Here is a 17,702-nt window from a genome sequence, read left to right as displayed (position 1 = left end):
TAAAGAACACTACAGTAATGTAAGTTTGCATAATTATGACCTTTTACAATGTGATTTTATGACCCAGTCTCCATATGGACTGGAGCTGTAAATAAACAGGAACTGACTTCTAACATGAGGTTGAAAGAAAGAATAATTCAACATGATTTTTAAAGTCCAGTCTCAAGAAAGTAAAGAAAGTGTTCGATTCACTGTCAGGCTACAAAACTACAGTCACTGTTTTTTGCATGAAATATATTTTAATAAATTCACGCACCGTTTTCCAAAATAAAAGAACATTTCTTTATTTTAACGAGGGGATTTACTGGTGTTTGTCCGTTCGTGCATGTTACAGTTTTTTTCGATTGCATAAACACTAAAATCAAAAGTATAACACAATTATCAAACCTGACACTCATGTAGCAGAACATGGGCCCAGATCTGCACCACTATAAGCACAATGTCAGCTTCACACTTTTTGCAAAATAATACACACAGTGATCTGCAAAACACTAAACACACTTGTATACATTAAACACAGAAGTATATCAAGATATCACTTCCTTGCAATTCCTAAGCACTGCCTTTCAAATGACCACCCCTATGGGCCAATTGGTTAAACAATTGGTTAAACGCCATCAGGTGTTCAAACACATGATTGCTTAATTGTAGACACACCAATCAGGTTTAAGCACTTTAAAAATGCAGCAGCTGAGTTCACCTGTTTTCAACCAAAATGGAGCTTGTGCTCAAAAAAGAAGAAGAGTGAGGGTGAGAGGGGGAATCCACGGAGGAAGAGAAGGCTGCGGCGGCGGCATTAGTAATGATCGTGTGTGTGATGTTGCATACTGCACACATAACTTTCATAATGTAAATGTACTGTATTCCAGACCTATGCTGAACTACACAATCTTGTCTTTCACTGTATATTTGAGAGTTTTACAGATGGATGATGAGGAAATCGCATGAATTCATATACATAGATGAGGCAGGGTTCATAGGACAAAATCAAAAAGGAGAGGCAGACATATCATTGGCCACGGGGCTATAATCCATGTCCCAGGAAAACGTGGTGGTAACATCACCTTTTGTGCTGCCACTACACAGAATGGGGTCCTCCTCCTTCAGGCCAATATGATCCCTTACAACACAACTCACATCCTCAAATGTTTGGACCGATTACACAACATCGTCACAGCAGTAAACCACATGCACCAGATGCAATCCATTGTCATCTGGGACAATGTGTCATTCCACCGCTCTGCTCTGGTCCAGAACTGGTTTCAACACCATCCACAGTTTACAGTACCATACCTTCCACCACACTCTCCGTCTCTAAACCCAATCAAAGAGTTTTTCTCGGCATGACGGTGGAGGGTTTACAATCTCCAGCCCCAGGCTCAGGTTCCCCTCATTGAAACTGCACTGGATACAGAATTTTCTGCTTGTCTGATATTTGTCGAGCTTACAGTGTTGTGCACACTCCTGTAGTAGCATGAAAACTGGGACATGTTTTGTTGTGATTCTCCATGTTGACATATTGACTGATTTGGGGATATGGAGAGAAATACATTCAATTTTCATGGGACTGCAGCATTGGTCTTGTGTAGTGTTTGCTGAATTTATTGTATATTTGCACTTTCTCAGAGTACTTCACTTATAGAACTCTAATCACTGAGAACTGGAATTGCTAAGTGTTTTAGGTTAGCAACAGCAGTGTGTAACTGGCTCAAACAGAATTAAGTCATATGAAGCGTGTGTGTTTCATATAGTAAAAAAATATGGTTTTGATAAATAAGTGTATAGTTTTTACAAGAGTGTTTCGTTTTGCAAAGGATCTGAGGTGTTCTGCTGATTGGGTGTGTGGTTGTGCTGATTGTGTTTAGTGTTTGAAACACCGGGCCCTGTTTTGAAAATCGTGCTTAAGCAATCGAAAAAAACTGCAATGATGTAAAGAGGAAGGAAGCCAAGGTTTTAACTGATCTATGGTTTCTATCTCTCATTGTGACATGCTGACAAACATCATTTCCCAAGGGTGGAATCTAGCTGCTGATGTGGATTCACCACAGATCTCTCTCTCTCTCTCTCTCTCTCTCTCTCTCTCTCTCTCTCTCTCTCTCTCTCTCTCTCTCTCTCTCTCTCTCTCAAATCATTCATATTCAGTCCCAGTCACTGTGCCACCTACTGGTCAGTGGAAGTAACCCTTGTGTTAATTACCATTCTGTTCACAAGGAATGTTCATGGTGTGTTCTACTCTTGATTTACAGCAGCTTAGTGCGTGCAGGGTGTGTTCTCCGCTGCCACATAGTGGACACAGGAAGCATGTACACAGCTGCACACTCCACACTGGAATTAGCATCTTTCTCAATCGTGCAGTGTCGGACGGGTGAGAAAAGTAAACCTCTGCTTCAACTGGCTGGATCGTGGGGGGGGGGGGGGGGGCTGTTCAACGCTGCTTACAGCTTCATTTGAGCGTGATTCGGGATTGATGGGAAGAGCCACTAAGGTAATTTCTAACACTCTGTAAAATGACGAAATTCACAGTTTGTACAAACCACAAGTTACTGTTTTAGGTTTAATCTAAGACCATCGAGCTCAGCAAGCAGTTAAGTGGAAAGAGGAAGGAAGGAGGGGGGGGGGGGGGTAATAAATAGTTTAAATTTATCTTTCTCTTACAGAATCTGTCTTTATTCTCAGACTCTTCTGTGTTGTAGGTAGACGTGTCTGTGATGTGACTGAGTTTCATCTTGTGCACATTATTTATCTGTGGACGTTTTTGTTGTTTGAAGTCACAGACGAGAGCAGCAGCTACTATGAGTGTAACTGCAGCAGCCAGTGGATTTGTTGTCCTTCTTCTCACTGTGACAGGTACTGTACCTCTACATTCATGTTCTCACTCTATTGTACACTCAGACTTCTGATTCACCTGAAGTGAGTTTGACAAAGAAAGTAAAAATATAAATGAATCATTCATTCATTTTCAGATCAACACCTGTAAAGTGATGCAGAAAGAAAATATATGAAGGAATTATCATCAGTGTTAATTTGTATCTTTGTTTCATAGTTTCAATCATTTAGAGCTCAAGTTATTAAAGAGTCTGAAACATATTAGTTATTGTTATTATAAGAATTGTTGTTATCATAATGACTGAGTTCCCCTCCTCTCGATGAGGACTTGTCATCAGTGTGTGGAGTCATTAGTTGAAATGCTATGGAATGCTGCTCATGGAAATGTGTTTCTTTTCTACAGAAAGTAAAAAGTAAACTAAGTGTTCTCTGGTGTGGTTATGAATCTGATTCTCTGTGCTACAGTGGTACAGTGTGAGAATGGCTGGGATGTGAATTACACTTCTACTGAGATCTGTGCCGTCAGAGGATCAACAGTGGACATTACCTGTACCTACACATACCCATCCACATTTAATAACCATGATACTACAGTTCAGGAAACTTTCTGGTTCATTAAAGAGAGTAATGGGATTCACGTTGATCTAAGTACTGATCCGGAGTATTCAGGTCGTGTGGAGAATCTCTGTGGAAACAACACGTGCACTCTGAGAATCTCTAACCTGAGAGAGAGAGACTCAGCTGTGTACAAGTTCAGGTTCACAACAAACCAACCTACTGGGAGTTTAACTGGTTCAGCTGGAGTCACTCTGTCTGTCACAGGTAACATTTACATCTGAACATTCATTCATTTATTTCCTACATCTTGTTTGGTTCACTTGAGTGTGTCTGTGCACTTTTATATTCATGTGTGTGTTGTCAGTTTGGACTAAAATGAATTCCTTATTCTCACACACAGATTTGCATGTGCAGGTGAGAGCATCAGGGAAGTATGACTCTTATTACTATGCAGAGCTCAGGTGTCAGAGCAGTTGTCGTCTTCCTGATCATCTGAACTACGTCTGGTACGAGAATCAACAGAAGATGATGGAAGGAGAATCTTATTCACGTTATTTTCTTCATACAGACAGAGTTTCCTGTGCTGTTAAAGGAGTCGAGGATTTCCGCTCTCCGTCAATGTGTGAGTTTAATCTCCAATATTTCACTAACAGAACCATCTGCTGGAGTATTTGAGATAATGCATTGTACCATAACTTCATGTATCTTTAAATACTTTTTTCTGCATGGACACATTGAACTATTGGGATACTACTGTCAGTACTGACAAACTAGTGTAGTACTAGTAGTAGTATTCTGCTTGTGTAAATATAGATGGAAGACATGACTGCTCCCCAGAAGTGAAGCCAAAGCATTGTGATCGCCCCCTGGTGGCTGGCTGCAGTATAGAACATAATCCTGTCTCCTCCGTGTTAGTGGGAAGGACATGGACCAATCTAAAAAGTCAAATACATTTTTCTCAAAGATGGTTTCTGTCATTTAAGGTCGTTCTTATCACACTCTATTGTTCATGTTTCTCATAAGTTTGGTTTTAATTAGTTATTTGATGATATTGAAATTAGATTAAACTTCATGATTGACAGCTGAGGCTGACACAGGATTGGTCTAGCTCATGTATGGGCGGGACCTTGATACTGTGGCTCCATCTCCAGATCACTACTGTGCAGACTGTGGTTCCAAATGTGAAAGATGGCAGCGTTGGTATACAGGATATTTTGGCTTCATTTCTGGGGAGTGGGAGGAAGTGGCGACGTGTCGTCCATCTTTGATCGACTCTGCATAAAAGACACAGATCATTTCCTCCATATTGGCCAGTTTGTTCCATTATAAGAGCGACTTATACAAGGTCCCTCATGTTCCTCACCTCCAACAGTGTGTTTCTCCCTCACTTTGAAGTCTAAAGGGAACTTCACTGTGTTTTATGTGAACTGAAAGTTTCCTCATCTTGGCATCGTCATCATCTTAAAATGAAAACCTGCCGACTGGTGACTCACCAGAGAAAATACATGGAGTTAGTTTTATAAATGTATAAGTTTATCTTCTGATTCTCTGTGTTACAGTGGTGAGTCAGAATGACTGGAATGTGAGTTACACTTCTACTGAGATCTGTGCCTTCAGAGGATCAACAGTGGACATTAACTGTACCTACACATACACATCCAGGTGGAATCACCGTGATACTACAGTTCAGGAAACTTTCTGGTTCATTAAAGAGAGTAATGGGATTCACGTTGATCTAAGGACTGATCTGGAGTATTCAGGTCGTGTGGAGAATCTCTGTGGAAACAACAAGTGCACTCTGAGAATCTCTAACCTGAGAGAGAGCGACTCAGCTGTGTACAAGTTCAGGTTCACAACAAACCAACCTACTGGGAGTTTAACTGGTTATGCTGGAGTCACTCTGTCTGTCACAGGTAACATTTACATTAGAGTCAGTTTGAAATGTTAGTGTGTATGTTGAAATAAAATCACATGTTTGTTCACAGACCCTCAGCTCCAGGTACATGTGAGGAGATCAACAGCCAATCCATCTTCTACCTGGACAGAGCTGACCTGTCACAGCAGGTGTCAGCTCCCTGATCATCTTTCCTACGTTTGGTACAATAACAATAAACCTGTTGGACGAAAAAAATACTTTCACCTCCAACACTTTAATGCTGAAGACAGCTATCACTGTGCTATAGAAGGACAGGAGCGTTTCCCTTCTCCTACAGTGTGTGAGTTTACTCCTCCTCATGAAGCTAGAATAATGTGGAAATAATTTAAATTTAAACTTTTAACAAATAATACAGAGAGTGTTTTGATTGTATTCTCATCCTGTGTGTTAATATAAACCATCCTTCAGATGCTCCAAAGCCTCCCTCTGTGTCAGTGAGTCCCTCTGGTGAGATCATGGAGGGCAGCTCAGTGACTCTGACCTGCAGCAGTGATGCTAACCCAGCAGCTAACTACACCTGGTACAAGGAGGACGAGGACTCACCAACAGCATCAGGACAAATCTTCACCATCACTAATATCACAGCTGAACATGGTGGAAAGTATCAGTGTGAGGCCCAGAACACACACGGACGTTGTAAGGCCACCTTACATCTGACTGTTGGAGCAGGTGATTTTCGCACTCTGACTTTTACAGTCTACAGTCTACCCCCCCATTTCTATTGCACCATCAATATTCAGGAATTCCAGATGTGTCACAACTTTATGTCAAGTCCATCATATTGCAAATGAACAGTACTGACTGACCAACAGCATCACCTTGCCAACTCACTAATGAGGTTGTTAGCTGAGAATCATGACGCACCTGACACAAAAACTAGGTCAACAATATTATTGCTAATCATTTTACATTACACTTTACATTTTAAATGTGCAGATATTGGTCGTTTGACTTCTGTCCCATAAATATTCACAGTCAGACCATCAGCAGCACAAAGAGGAATCCACCCAACGTCAGTAAAAACATCCATAAAGTTTTCACCATCCTCAGTAAACTTGAAAGATATTTCCTTCACTGTGCACATTCACATGACGAGCAAACAGCTCTCAGCAGACAGACTGGTGAAAACAAAACCCTGCTCCTATGCACACGTAACGCACACACCTCCCAGCAGGGGGAGCAGTGGCTCATAAAGAGTTTAAGAGACACGTCCACAAACAGGCCACTCTGAGAACTCAGAACTCTTCAAAATGCTTCATAAGAAAACATTGAATCAGAACATCGAGACAGGTTTAGCAAACATGACCAAAAGTAGTTTTTGTAAATGTTTCGTCCTGCAGCTTTAAGTATTGTTATTTGTGAAATGATAAAGTAAAAGTTATTTCATCATAGTTTTATCTGCAGCATGGAGATCAGCACTCATTGGATCAGCTGCTGCAGTTTTCCTCGCTCTGACTCTCCTCTCCGTGTTCCTACTGATCAGGTGAGCAAATCTGTTCCATCAAAGCCTTATACTATGAGTTCCTGAAAATCTGTTATGTTATATTATATCCACTCCATTATTATGTATATTGTTTGTTATTTGGTTCAATTGATCAGAAAAAAGAGAAACTCTCATCAATCTGCTGATCCTGGGGACAGACTTGACCACAGTGAGCAGGTGAGACACACAGTTCAGCTTCAATCCTTTCAAACGACACTATTTCTCACGTCAAACCCTTTTATCTGTAATGTGAAGATTAAAAACTAGTTCACTGTCAAAATTTGTTTGTTGATTTGTAACTTGTGCTGCTTTAGATCTTGTGGAAGTTTGTAAAAGATTGTATTGATTGGTTCAGATATCTTTAGTGTGGAGCACTGTAATGTGGAGCAGATCACCATTGGGTGTGGCTGTGTAACACATTCATTGTGCGTTGTTCTGTCTTAGACTCAGTGTGTGTGAGTCTGCTATTTGTAGTCTGTGTCGTTGTGACAAATAAAGTCAGTGTTGGCTGCATGTGGATGCAGCTCTATAATTAAAGGTTGATCCACAGAGCAGTCGTGTTCTTTCATATCTGTATTTAGTGAGTTTGTTGCCCTTTGACGTGAATTTGAGGTAATTGTGTTACGAGCTGGAGAGATAGCGCTGTGTGGCGCTTAGTGTTGGTGAGTAGAGCGCGGTGCATCGGCGAGACGGAGAGTTGTGTACTCGTTGCTGGTCGGAACAAGACTGAGAGAAAGAAGGGAGTTAAGGGTGTGTGGCCTATCCCCCTTCCTTCTCGCTCCTTCAAGTTTCTGTGTGCCTGACTTTTCTTTTTTTAAGTGCTGACAGATAGTTTTGGAGTCTATTGATTATATTGTGTGTAGCTCGACCTCTTAAATAATGTTACACAACTTTACACAACAGAAGTTTGTAGTGTTAGTGTTTGGAATTCAAACTGAAGACCTTCCCTCCTTTTGTTTTATAGTAGAAACACATGTTTCCTGTCCTTGAAACACGTCTGGTGTAGAAGGAGGCGGTTTAAATAAATCAATAGCTGCTATAGTTGGACTCTAACGTTCTCCATTCTGACACATGTTCAAGATTCAAAAGCAAATTTGTGTTTGCAGCGTCTACCCATTCAGTCTGAGGAAAACTGTGACCTTCACTATGCCAGTGTCCACTTCATGAAGAGTGAGACGGATCCCGTCTACTCCAGCGTCAGATCAGCTGATCCCAGTGAACACAAGGAGGCGGAGGAGGTTGTGTACGCTTCTGTCAACTTTAACAGATCTGCCCAGAGGTGAGCAGCTCTTCATTCAGAACCATTATCCTCACTAACACCACAAAACACAATAAACAGAGATGTATCCTATAGAAGTAATTTGTTTATATACTTTAATTTTCTTGTATTGTTTAAAAATGTATATTTGTTAAAGGACACATATTCTGCTCATATTCAGTTTGATCATTTTAATTAGTTTTGTGACTTTAAAATGTTTAACGTTCAGCAAACATCACTTTCCTCAGACTGTCTATTGCTGCAGCTCCTCTTTTCAGCCTCTGTCTCAAACACTTGGTTTTAGCTCCTGTCTCTTTAAGACTGGTCTGATTGGTCACCCGACCCACTCTGTTGTGATTGGTTAACCACTTCCTGTGCGTGTAGGAAATCCTCCACTCTCACTTTACGAGGGACACATTCAATCTCAAATCAATTCTTAAAGTTTAACTAGCGTTTCCGTGGTGAAGGACATGTTTGTTTGAACCCGTGTGCAGCGGGCTCTCGTCTGGTTGGTGTGTCAGAGGTGTTCCCCAATCAGCAGTGACTGTTTCAAAAAGGCAGTGACACAATGGATTCTAAAGTTCTCTCCAGATGCTGGTGTTAGAAGCTGCTGTTCCAGACGATGGAAGCAGAGACTGTGACATTCAGCCTGTATTGAAGCATTCAACACGTATTTTAACTCACATCATCTTCCTCCAAGATGTTTTCCATGAGAACGCTAAGAATGACCTCCTCCACTAACATTGATGAACCACTTCATAACACATCTGTTTACCTTTAAATACTGCTCATGCTACGTTTGCTACAGCCCTGGCTTCTGTCGATGATGCAGAGGTATGGGCGGGGCTACTGGTGAGGTGTTTCAGGAGCTTCATGTTTTCTGTGGAGCAGAGGAGCTCGTTTTACCAGGAGAGGAGCTCAGACTTTGGGCTTTTTAACTTTGCAGAACTTTGAAAGTCAATATGTCTCCTTTAATGCTACGTCTCCATGACCTCCTGATCATTCATTAGTTTTATGTCCTTTCAGAACCAGAGGTCAGGACACTGGAGAGGATCCAGCTGCATTGTACAGCACAGTCAAAAAACCTCCTGATGTTTAGACCAACGTCTGGAAATCACCTTAGTCCCGATGGAAATATCTCAACAGCTGCTGGATGGATTTTAATAGAAGTTCATTCAACTGATCATGGTCCCCACAGGATGGATCCTTCTTTGGTGACAGACTCCAGCATCATTGTTGAAGTGAATGTTCAGTTTTAAGTTACTTGTCTTGACAGCTAATGGATAAATTGCCCCGAGGATGAATCCAAACGACTTCAGTCACTCGACTTTTATCTGAAATATATCAGCAACTTGTAGAAGTTGTTAAAAACGCCACATTTAGCCTGAATGAAAAATATCTAACCTTTTATAGAGCTACACTGCTGCCACTAGATGGTAGTAAAGAGTTTTACTGATAAAACCACAGAGAGGATTCTGTCCCTTTCTCTTCTTTCTGTTTCTACACTATTGTTTCCAACGTTTCCATCATCAGCCGATCAGGAGTTGAACTCATTTCCTCTGAGGACTGGAGGGAGCACGTCTCATGTGGATGTGAGCTGCTACTGACGTGATGAACGCCTTGAATGTGACGTTAACACAAAGTGAACTGCTGACACCAGATGAGCTGTGTTGCCTCTGGTGTCTGTTCAAAGTTTACATCAGGCCCATTGATTTCACTTTAGTGTTTTGTGGTATTTCTCACATCACGTGTTAAACACGTGAAGAAGAAGGAGTTAGGTGTGTTTTAATCCACCAAGTTCACACGGCGGCCATTTTCCTCTGACGTCTCTCTCAGGGTGTGAAGTTCGATTGTTGTTACGAACAGAATAATGTTGTACTGCTGTGATCCAGGTTTATAAGTTACACAAAAAAGATAATATATTATTACTTATTCTTCATTAGGATTATTGATTCATCATTATAACATTAGTTTTGATAATTTTAGTAGCATAATAAGTTAGTTTGCTGCACCTTTAGGAGACTGATGTTAATTATACTTTTTCTTCACAACATTCTTCATATTTTACTTTTCGTTGTCTTGTTTATTTAATTTGTTGCTCACTTACAACTTTCTCTTTTCTAACTTTGTGATGTACAGTTTAGCAACAAAGCAGATTTTTCTTTCAGGGATCATTTTATGCTTTTTTTTATTCTGTTCATATATTTTTATTTTTGTTCTAATTTACTCTTGTTTAGAAACACTTACGATATTTAAATCTCACTTCCAGTATTTGTTCTGTCTTTCGTTTGTCCTTTTCATAATAAAGCCAGTCAGACGCCATACGAGACTTCCAACACACACATATTTATTGTCTCCTTCCCGTGAGTTGAGCTGCTTGCGGGTCCCACTGCAGAGACGAGGTGGATGAATGCTTGTGTGACCCTTGGTTACACTAGAAAGAGTGTAAATGTGTAGCAGGATGAGAGATACTAGGTAAACAGGAGCCCTGGACTTGAATATCAGTAACGAGAATTAACACCTGGATTACTTTGAATGAACTTGTATTAGAACACATAACCTGCAGTTCAAGTTTGATGGACAGTTACAATACATCATAAATTTACCCAAAATAATAGGACAAATAAATGAAAGGAAAAAAAAATGCACTTAAAAATCCCTTCAAAGTCCGTGAGTCAGGTCTTAAATGTCAAACTGGTGGATTGATCGTTGGGCCCAATCTGTCTTTGTACAGTGTCTGTCCTACCACACCGTGGAGTGAAGAGGAACATGGAAGTCTGAATCTCTCTCAAACATCTGTATGTTGGCTCACCATCCAGTGAATTGGAGTCTTGATTCTTCGGTGGATGTCCTCTCTGGCACCGGAGAATTTGTCTCTCACCAAAAACCTGAGTGTTGAATAGTAAGAGTCCATGCACCTTCCAGCAGGTCAGCAGGGTGACCTCACACTTCCACATGATGTTACAGAATCTGAGCAAAGCAGGTAGTGAGCTTGTAGCTTGAGAAGCAAAATGGCCGACAGGATGCAGACAGATGATAAAACTCTCCACAGAGTAGATTCACCAGAGAGGACGACTGGGTACCTCCCCCTACTGGCTAGAAAATATCACAGCAGGTCACCCAATGAGCCACTACAGTGTTATACAAAGTGTACAATCTCTTTCTCTATAGCACTAATACAATATACAATACTGCAGCCTTAACAAGATGTTTTCACTGCTTTACTAGTGTGGTCTACACCTGCGTGTGGTGTGAATGTGTGAATAAGAGGAGGCCTGACGTCTAGTTCAAGTCAACTGGAAGCTTAACGTATAGTAATTAAATTATGTCCAAATTCAAAGTAGCAAAATAACAAACGATAATTAATTTAAATCAACAAACTGAGTTGACAATCTGTTTCTCTGCAGCGTCTTTGTCTCTCATCAACACCTGGTTCCACTGACCTCGTTCTGCTGAACATGACGTCACTGGCTGGTTTTAGTCTCAGCTGGTCAGCTATAGTCAAACTTGTTCTCAAATAAAATGGCTCCAGCAGAATTAATGGCAGTTTATTTTTCAGATCAATTTTAAATCCTTCTTTAATTTGTCTTTTTCACGTCAATCTTTATGCATCTTAATGAGACACAGAAAAGATTTTTTCAGTTTTTTACTTCAAGTCTCGTTAAATTTGTATTTCTTGTGTCAGTGAGATGTTGTGATGTGGATGATACAAGTTTGATATGAACAGACACTTAAGTTGTTTCTCACACGTTTATCTTCTCTCCTCCATCAGATCTGGGGACAGCGGGGTCTACTCCTGCAAGTCTGAGAATCAGTACGGACGGATCAACTCCACGTCTCTACACTTAGACGTCCAGTGTGAGTAGAAAACATCCACATGTCCATGAAACCCAGCACTGTCTCACAGTCTTACAGAAAGTTCCTGGGTCCGCCCCCTTATCTGGATTCACACCAAACTTTACTGAGTTCTTCCCTGACCCGTTCCTCATCCTACCTCCAAGTTTCATGCTAATCGACTCAGTAGTTTTTGTGTAATCTTGTTTAAAATCAACAACCAACAAACAAACAGACTGGGGTGAAAACATCTGTTTTTGCATAGCTACACTATATGACGTCATTTTCTAAACTCATAGTGACGACATTCCCATCATATGATCATAGATAATTTTTCAGACGCTCCAAAGCCTCCCTCTGTGTCAGTGAGTCCCTCTGGTGAGATCATGGAGGGCAGCTCAGTGACTCTGACCTGCAGCAGTGATGCTAACCCAGCAGCTAACTACACCTGGTACAAGGAGGACGAGGACTCACCAACAGCATCAGGACAAATCTTCACCATCACTAATATCACAGCTGAACATGGTGGAAAGTATCAGTGTGAGGCCCAGAACACACACGGACGTAGTAACACCACCTTACCTCTGACTGTTGGAGCAGGTGAGTCATGTGAAGTCCTAACACCTTCAAAGTTTCTGGAGCTGTGGATTGACTTCAGCTCTGAGTCAAACATCCTGCAACATTCCCTGTTCATCCATTGTGTGCTTTCTCCAGGTGCTTGGAAATCAGCAGTGACTGGAACAACCACAGCTCTTCTCCTGGTGGTCATCCTCCTCACTGTCTTCCTGTGGATCAGGTGACACAGTCACACAGTGACACTACTGAATAGACACATACAGTTCATGATAAGACCTCACCAGCAAGTGTGACTAGAGGCTGGATTTTCAAAATAAAAGCCCCCTCATGGTTAAAGGACAGAACCTATTGCATATCACAAGAATACAAACTACCACAAACACACACAAAGTTCTGGTACACACACACACACACCCACACACACAAACCGTACACACACACACACACACCCTGACTCCTCTGCTCGCCTCTCTTTCTCTCTCAAACTGAACAGTTCCTCTCTTTCTCTCTCTCTCTCTCTCTCTCTATCAAACTGAACAGTTCCTCTCTCTCCCTCTATCTCTCTCGCTCTCTCTCTCTCTCTCTCTCTCTCTCTCTCTCTCTCCCTCTATCTCTCCGTCTCTCTCTCTCTCTCTCCCTCTCTCTCTCGGAGTTTTCCAGTTCATCCAACTGTTTATTTCTTTCATCCCATCTAGAAGAAACAAGTCCTTCACACAACAACGTGAGTGCAGTGAGAGACCAGAAGACAGAGCGGAGGTAAATGAGTAGTTTCATTTCAAAGCACTTGATCTCCACTCTTCAAGGCTGCCTCATTAACTGGTGGAGTTCTGCATCATTGTGATTTGATGAGAAGGGTCAGACCATGAAGGTCTTGGGAGGTCATATTCCTTTACTCTAACAAAAAGCTTAAACTGGTTGGAGGAGGTGCACAACTGAAGAGCAGTAAATTTAGTTAAGGAGTAAAGTGTGGAGTGAATGTTTCATGGTGGTGACACTGGGTTCATCTGTTAAGAAGATGAGCTGGTGACCAGCAGGGAAAAACAGAAAGCTCCCAGATCAGTGCTGCCATCACAGTTTGATTCAGCAGAGTAGGATCAGGCCCACAACAAAGTGAAACTCTCAGTACCCAACAGAGTTAAAGAGTAAGACACAGATTCCTGATCCCAGCTCGTATTTTACTGTACGACCAGATTTCAGATGCGGAACACACACGACCAGCAGAGCAGCACCATGAGGTCCACTACGCCAGCGTCTGCTTCACCCAGAACCGGGCAGATGACCTCTACGCCAACATAGGTAGAGTTCAACCCCAGAGGGAAACTGAGGAAGAGGAGGAGGAGGCTGAATACAGCGCTGTTCGATTTGTCAGTGCAACAGGGTGAACAGCTCCACACGGGAACATTTTCATCTCTACACTTATTGATGTTAAAAACTGTGGGTGTGAGTGGTTTATTCTACCTTCACAGAACAAGACGTGAAGAAGAGGGGGACGATTCATCTGCAGTGTACAGCACAGTCACCAAACACTGAAGAGACACAACGTGAATCTGTTGTTTATATGTGGATTTTACATTATCACAGAACCAGAAGAAATAAAACATGTAGACATGTGCAGTGTTTGTAAAGGTTGTTTTCTTTCTTGATGGGTTGGTTAACCCAGATTACAAATTCTCTCACTTCTCACTTTGGAAGCCACGAAAGTTAAAGGTAAGAAAGTTGTTCTTCTTCTCCCACAATTGAGAATTTTTCCAGACTCAACCACGAGTAGAGTTAGCCTCAGGCTAGGCTAACGCTAACCGTAATATATGTTACTGTCAAATGTTACAAATAACAATAAGATTAACTTCTAGATATTATAAATTGTAATTAGTTCTAGAGCAGCTTAACGATTTTATATCAATCAATGAGAGTGACCAATAATCATTTTCTGGAGGGGGGTTTCAACAACAATATTTTGGATAATGTAAATACACAAGTATTCCCCCCCCCCCCCCCCCCCCCCCGGTGGCTGGCTGCAGTATTTGTCATAAACCCAGCCTCTTCCATGTCAGTGGATGGGACATGGACCAAACTAAAAAATGTCTGTATACAAATCAGGAAGGCCTGTTCAACGCTGCTCACAGCTTCAGTTGAGGAGGATTCTGGTTTGGTGGGAACAGACACTGAAGTCGTTTCTCACACTAAGTTAAATGAAGAAATTCACAGTTTGTACAAACCACAGTTCAATCTAACACCATTGGGCTCAGCAAGCAGTTCAGTGGAAAGAGGAAGTAAGTTGGGTGTGTTTAACAGTTTAAATTTATCTTTCTCTTACAGAATCTGTCTTTATTCTCAGACTCTTCTGTGTTGTAGGTAGACGTGTCTGTGATGTGACTGAGTTTCATCTTGTGCACATTATTTATCTGTGGACATTTTATTGTTTGAAGTCACAGACGAGAGCAGCAGCTACTATGAGTGTAACTGCAGCAGCCAGTGGATTTGTTGTCCTTCTTCTCACTGTGACAGGTACTGTACCTCTACATTCATGTTGTCACTCTATTTTACACTCAGACTTCTGATTCACCTGAAGTGAGTTTGAGAAAGAAAGTAAAAATATAAATGAACCATTCATTCATTTTCAGATCACCACCTGTAAAGTGATGCAGAAAGAAAATATATGAAGGAATTATCATCAGTATTAATTTGTATCTTTGTTTGGAAATTTATATCGTCTTAAACTCAAAATATTAAAGAGTCTGAAACATATTATTATTATTATTAATAATATCATTATTATTATTATTATCATCATGACTGAGTTCCTCTCCCCTCGATGCAGGAATCTTCATCAGTGTGTGGAGTCATTAGTGAATTAGTCAATTAGGAATGCTGCTCATGGAAATGTGTTTCTTTTCTACAGAAAGTAAAAAGTAAACTAAGTGTTCTCTGGTGTGGTTATGAATCTGATTCTCTGTGTTACAGTGGTACAGTGTGAGAATGGCTGGGATGTGAGTTACACTTCTACTGCGATCTGTGCCGTCAGAGGATCAACAGTGGACATTACCTGTACCTACACATACCCATCCACAGTTAATAACCATGATACTACAGTTCAGGAAACTTTCTGGTTCATTAAAGAGAGTAATGGGATTCACGTTGATCTAAGGACTGATCCGGAGTATTCAGGTCGTGTGGAGAATCTCTGTGGAAACAACAAGTGCACTCTGAGAATCTCTAACCTGAGAGAGAGCGACTCAGCTGTGTACAAGTTCAGGTTCACAACAAACCAACCTACTGGGAGTTTAACTGGTTCAGCTGGAGTCACTCTGTCTGTCACAGGTAACATTTACATCTGAACATTCATTCATTTATTTCCTACATCTTGTTTGGTTCACTTGAGTGTGTCTGTGCACTTTTATATGCATGTGTGTGTTGTTAGTTTGGACTAAAATGAATTCCTTATTCTCACACACAGATTTGCATGTGCAAGTGAGCAGATCAGTGAAGGGTGACTATTCTATCAAGGCAGAGCTCAGGTGTCAGAGCAGTTGTCGTCTTCCTGATCATCTGAACTACGTCTGGTACAAGAATCAACAGAAGGAGAAGATTGAAGGAGCATCTTATTCAGGTCATTTTCAGTATACAGACAGAGTTTCCTGTGCTGTTAAAGGACTCGAGGATTTCCGCTCTCCGTCAATGAGTGAGTTTAATCTACAGTATTTCACTAACAGCACCATCTGCTGGAGTATTTGAGATAATTCATTGTACCATAACTTGATGTGTCTTTAAATACGTTCTTCTGCATGCGCACATTGAACTCTTTGGATACTACTGTCAGTACTGACAAATTTGTGTAGTACTAGTACTAGTATTCTGCTTGTGTAAATAAAGATTGAAGACATGACTGCTCCCCAGAAGTGAAGCCAAAGCATTGTGATCGCCCCCTGGTGGCTGGCTGCAATATTGAACATATTTCCTGTCTCAAATACATTTTCTAAAGATGGTTTCTGTCATTTGAGGTCGTTCTTATTACACTTTATTGTTCATGTTTCTCTTAAGTTTGGTTTTAATTTGTTATTTCATGAAATGAAAATTAGATTAAACTTCATGATTGACAGCAGAGGCTGACTCAGGATTGGTCGAGCTCATGTATGGGCGGGACCTTGATACTGTGGCTCCATCTCCAGATCACTACTGTGCAGACTGTGGTTCCAAATGTGAAAGATGGCAGCGTTGGTATCCAGGATATTTTGGCTTCATTTCTGGAGAGTGGGAGGAAGTGGAGATGTGTCGTCCATCTTTGATCGACTCTGCATAAAAGACACAGATCATTTCCTCCATATTGACCAGTTTGCTCCATTGTAAGAGCAACTTATTCAAGGTCCCTCATGTTCCTCACCTCCAACAGTGTGTTTCTCCCTCACACTGAAGTCTAAAGGGAACTTCACTGTGTTTTATGTGAACTGAAAGTTTCCTCATCTTGGCATCGTCATCATCTTAAAATGAAAACCTGCCGACTGGTGATTCACCAGAGAAAATACATGGAGTTAGTTTTATAAATGTATAAGTTTATCTTCTGATTCTCTGATGTGCTCTGTGTTACAGTGGTATGGAGTCAGATTGACTGGGGTGTGAGTTACACTTCTACTGAGATCTGTGCCTTCAGAGGATCAACAGTGCACATTAACTGTACCTACACATACCCATCCAGGTGGAATCACCATGATATTACAGTTCAGGAAACTTTCTGGTTCATTAAAGAGAGTAATGGGATTCACGTTGATCTAAGGACTGATCCGGAGTATTCAGGTCGTTTGGAGAATCTCTGTGGAAACAACAAGTGCACTCTGAGAATCTCTAACCTGAGAGTGAGCGACTCAGCTGTGTACAAGTTCAGGTTCACAACAAACCAACATACTGGGAGTTTTACTAGTTATACTGGAGTCACTGTGTCTGTCACAGGTAACATTTACATTAGTGTCAGTTTGAAATGTTAGTGTGTATGTTGAAATAAAATCACATGTTTGTTCACAGACCCTCAGCTCCAGGTACATGTGAGGAGATCAACAGCCAATCCATCTTCTACCTGGACAGAGCTGACCTGTCACAGCAGGTGTCAGCTCCCTGATCATCTTTCCTACGTTTGGTACAATAACAATAAACCTGTTGGACGAAAAAATACTTTCACCTCCAACACTTTAATCCTGAAGACAACTATCACTGTGCTATAGAAGGACAGGAGCATTTCACTT

At 41.2% G+C, this 17,702-nt stretch overlaps 1 protein-coding gene and 2 long non-coding RNA genes across 10 annotated transcripts in view; all 3 read left to right on the top strand.

Moving 5' to 3' along the window:
- Positions 1-17,702, top strand: part of LOC128437415 (limbic system-associated membrane protein) — a 61,975-nt gene that overhangs the window by 11,186 nt on the left and 33,087 nt on the right. For 2 of the 8 annotated variants that reach the window (XM_053419568.1, XM_053419570.1), the window contains exons 2-3: positions 12,610-12,691; positions 13,167-13,227. In XM_053419568.1, coding sequence (XP_053275543.1) covers positions 12,610-12,691; positions 13,167-13,227 — 143 coding nt within the window. Of the gene's footprint in view, positions 1-12,130; positions 12,496-12,609; positions 12,692-13,166; positions 13,228-17,702 lie in introns of those variants that run through there. The other 6 variants (XM_053419571.1, XM_053419572.1, XM_053419566.1 and 3 more) reach the window with 5 other exon arrangements.
- LOC128437426 (uncharacterized) lies at positions 3,786-5,594 on the top strand. Its single transcript, XR_008338211.1, has 4 exons — positions 3,786-4,006; positions 4,944-4,966; positions 5,047-5,297; positions 5,370-5,594. It is a non-coding gene; the product is annotated as an uncharacterized LOC128437426 (long non-coding RNA).
- On the top strand, positions 13,682-14,083 carry LOC128437424 (uncharacterized). Its single transcript, XR_008338209.1, has 2 exons — positions 13,682-13,849; positions 13,938-14,083. It is a non-coding gene; the product is annotated as an uncharacterized LOC128437424 (long non-coding RNA).

This window comes from Pleuronectes platessa, chromosome 3, assembly GCF_947347685.1.
Source record: "Pleuronectes platessa chromosome 3, fPlePla1.1, whole genome shotgun sequence".
NCBI classification, from domain to species: Eukaryota; Metazoa; Chordata; class Actinopteri; order Pleuronectiformes; family Pleuronectidae; genus Pleuronectes; species Pleuronectes platessa.
This window is presented reverse-complemented; position numbering and strand designations above follow the sequence as displayed.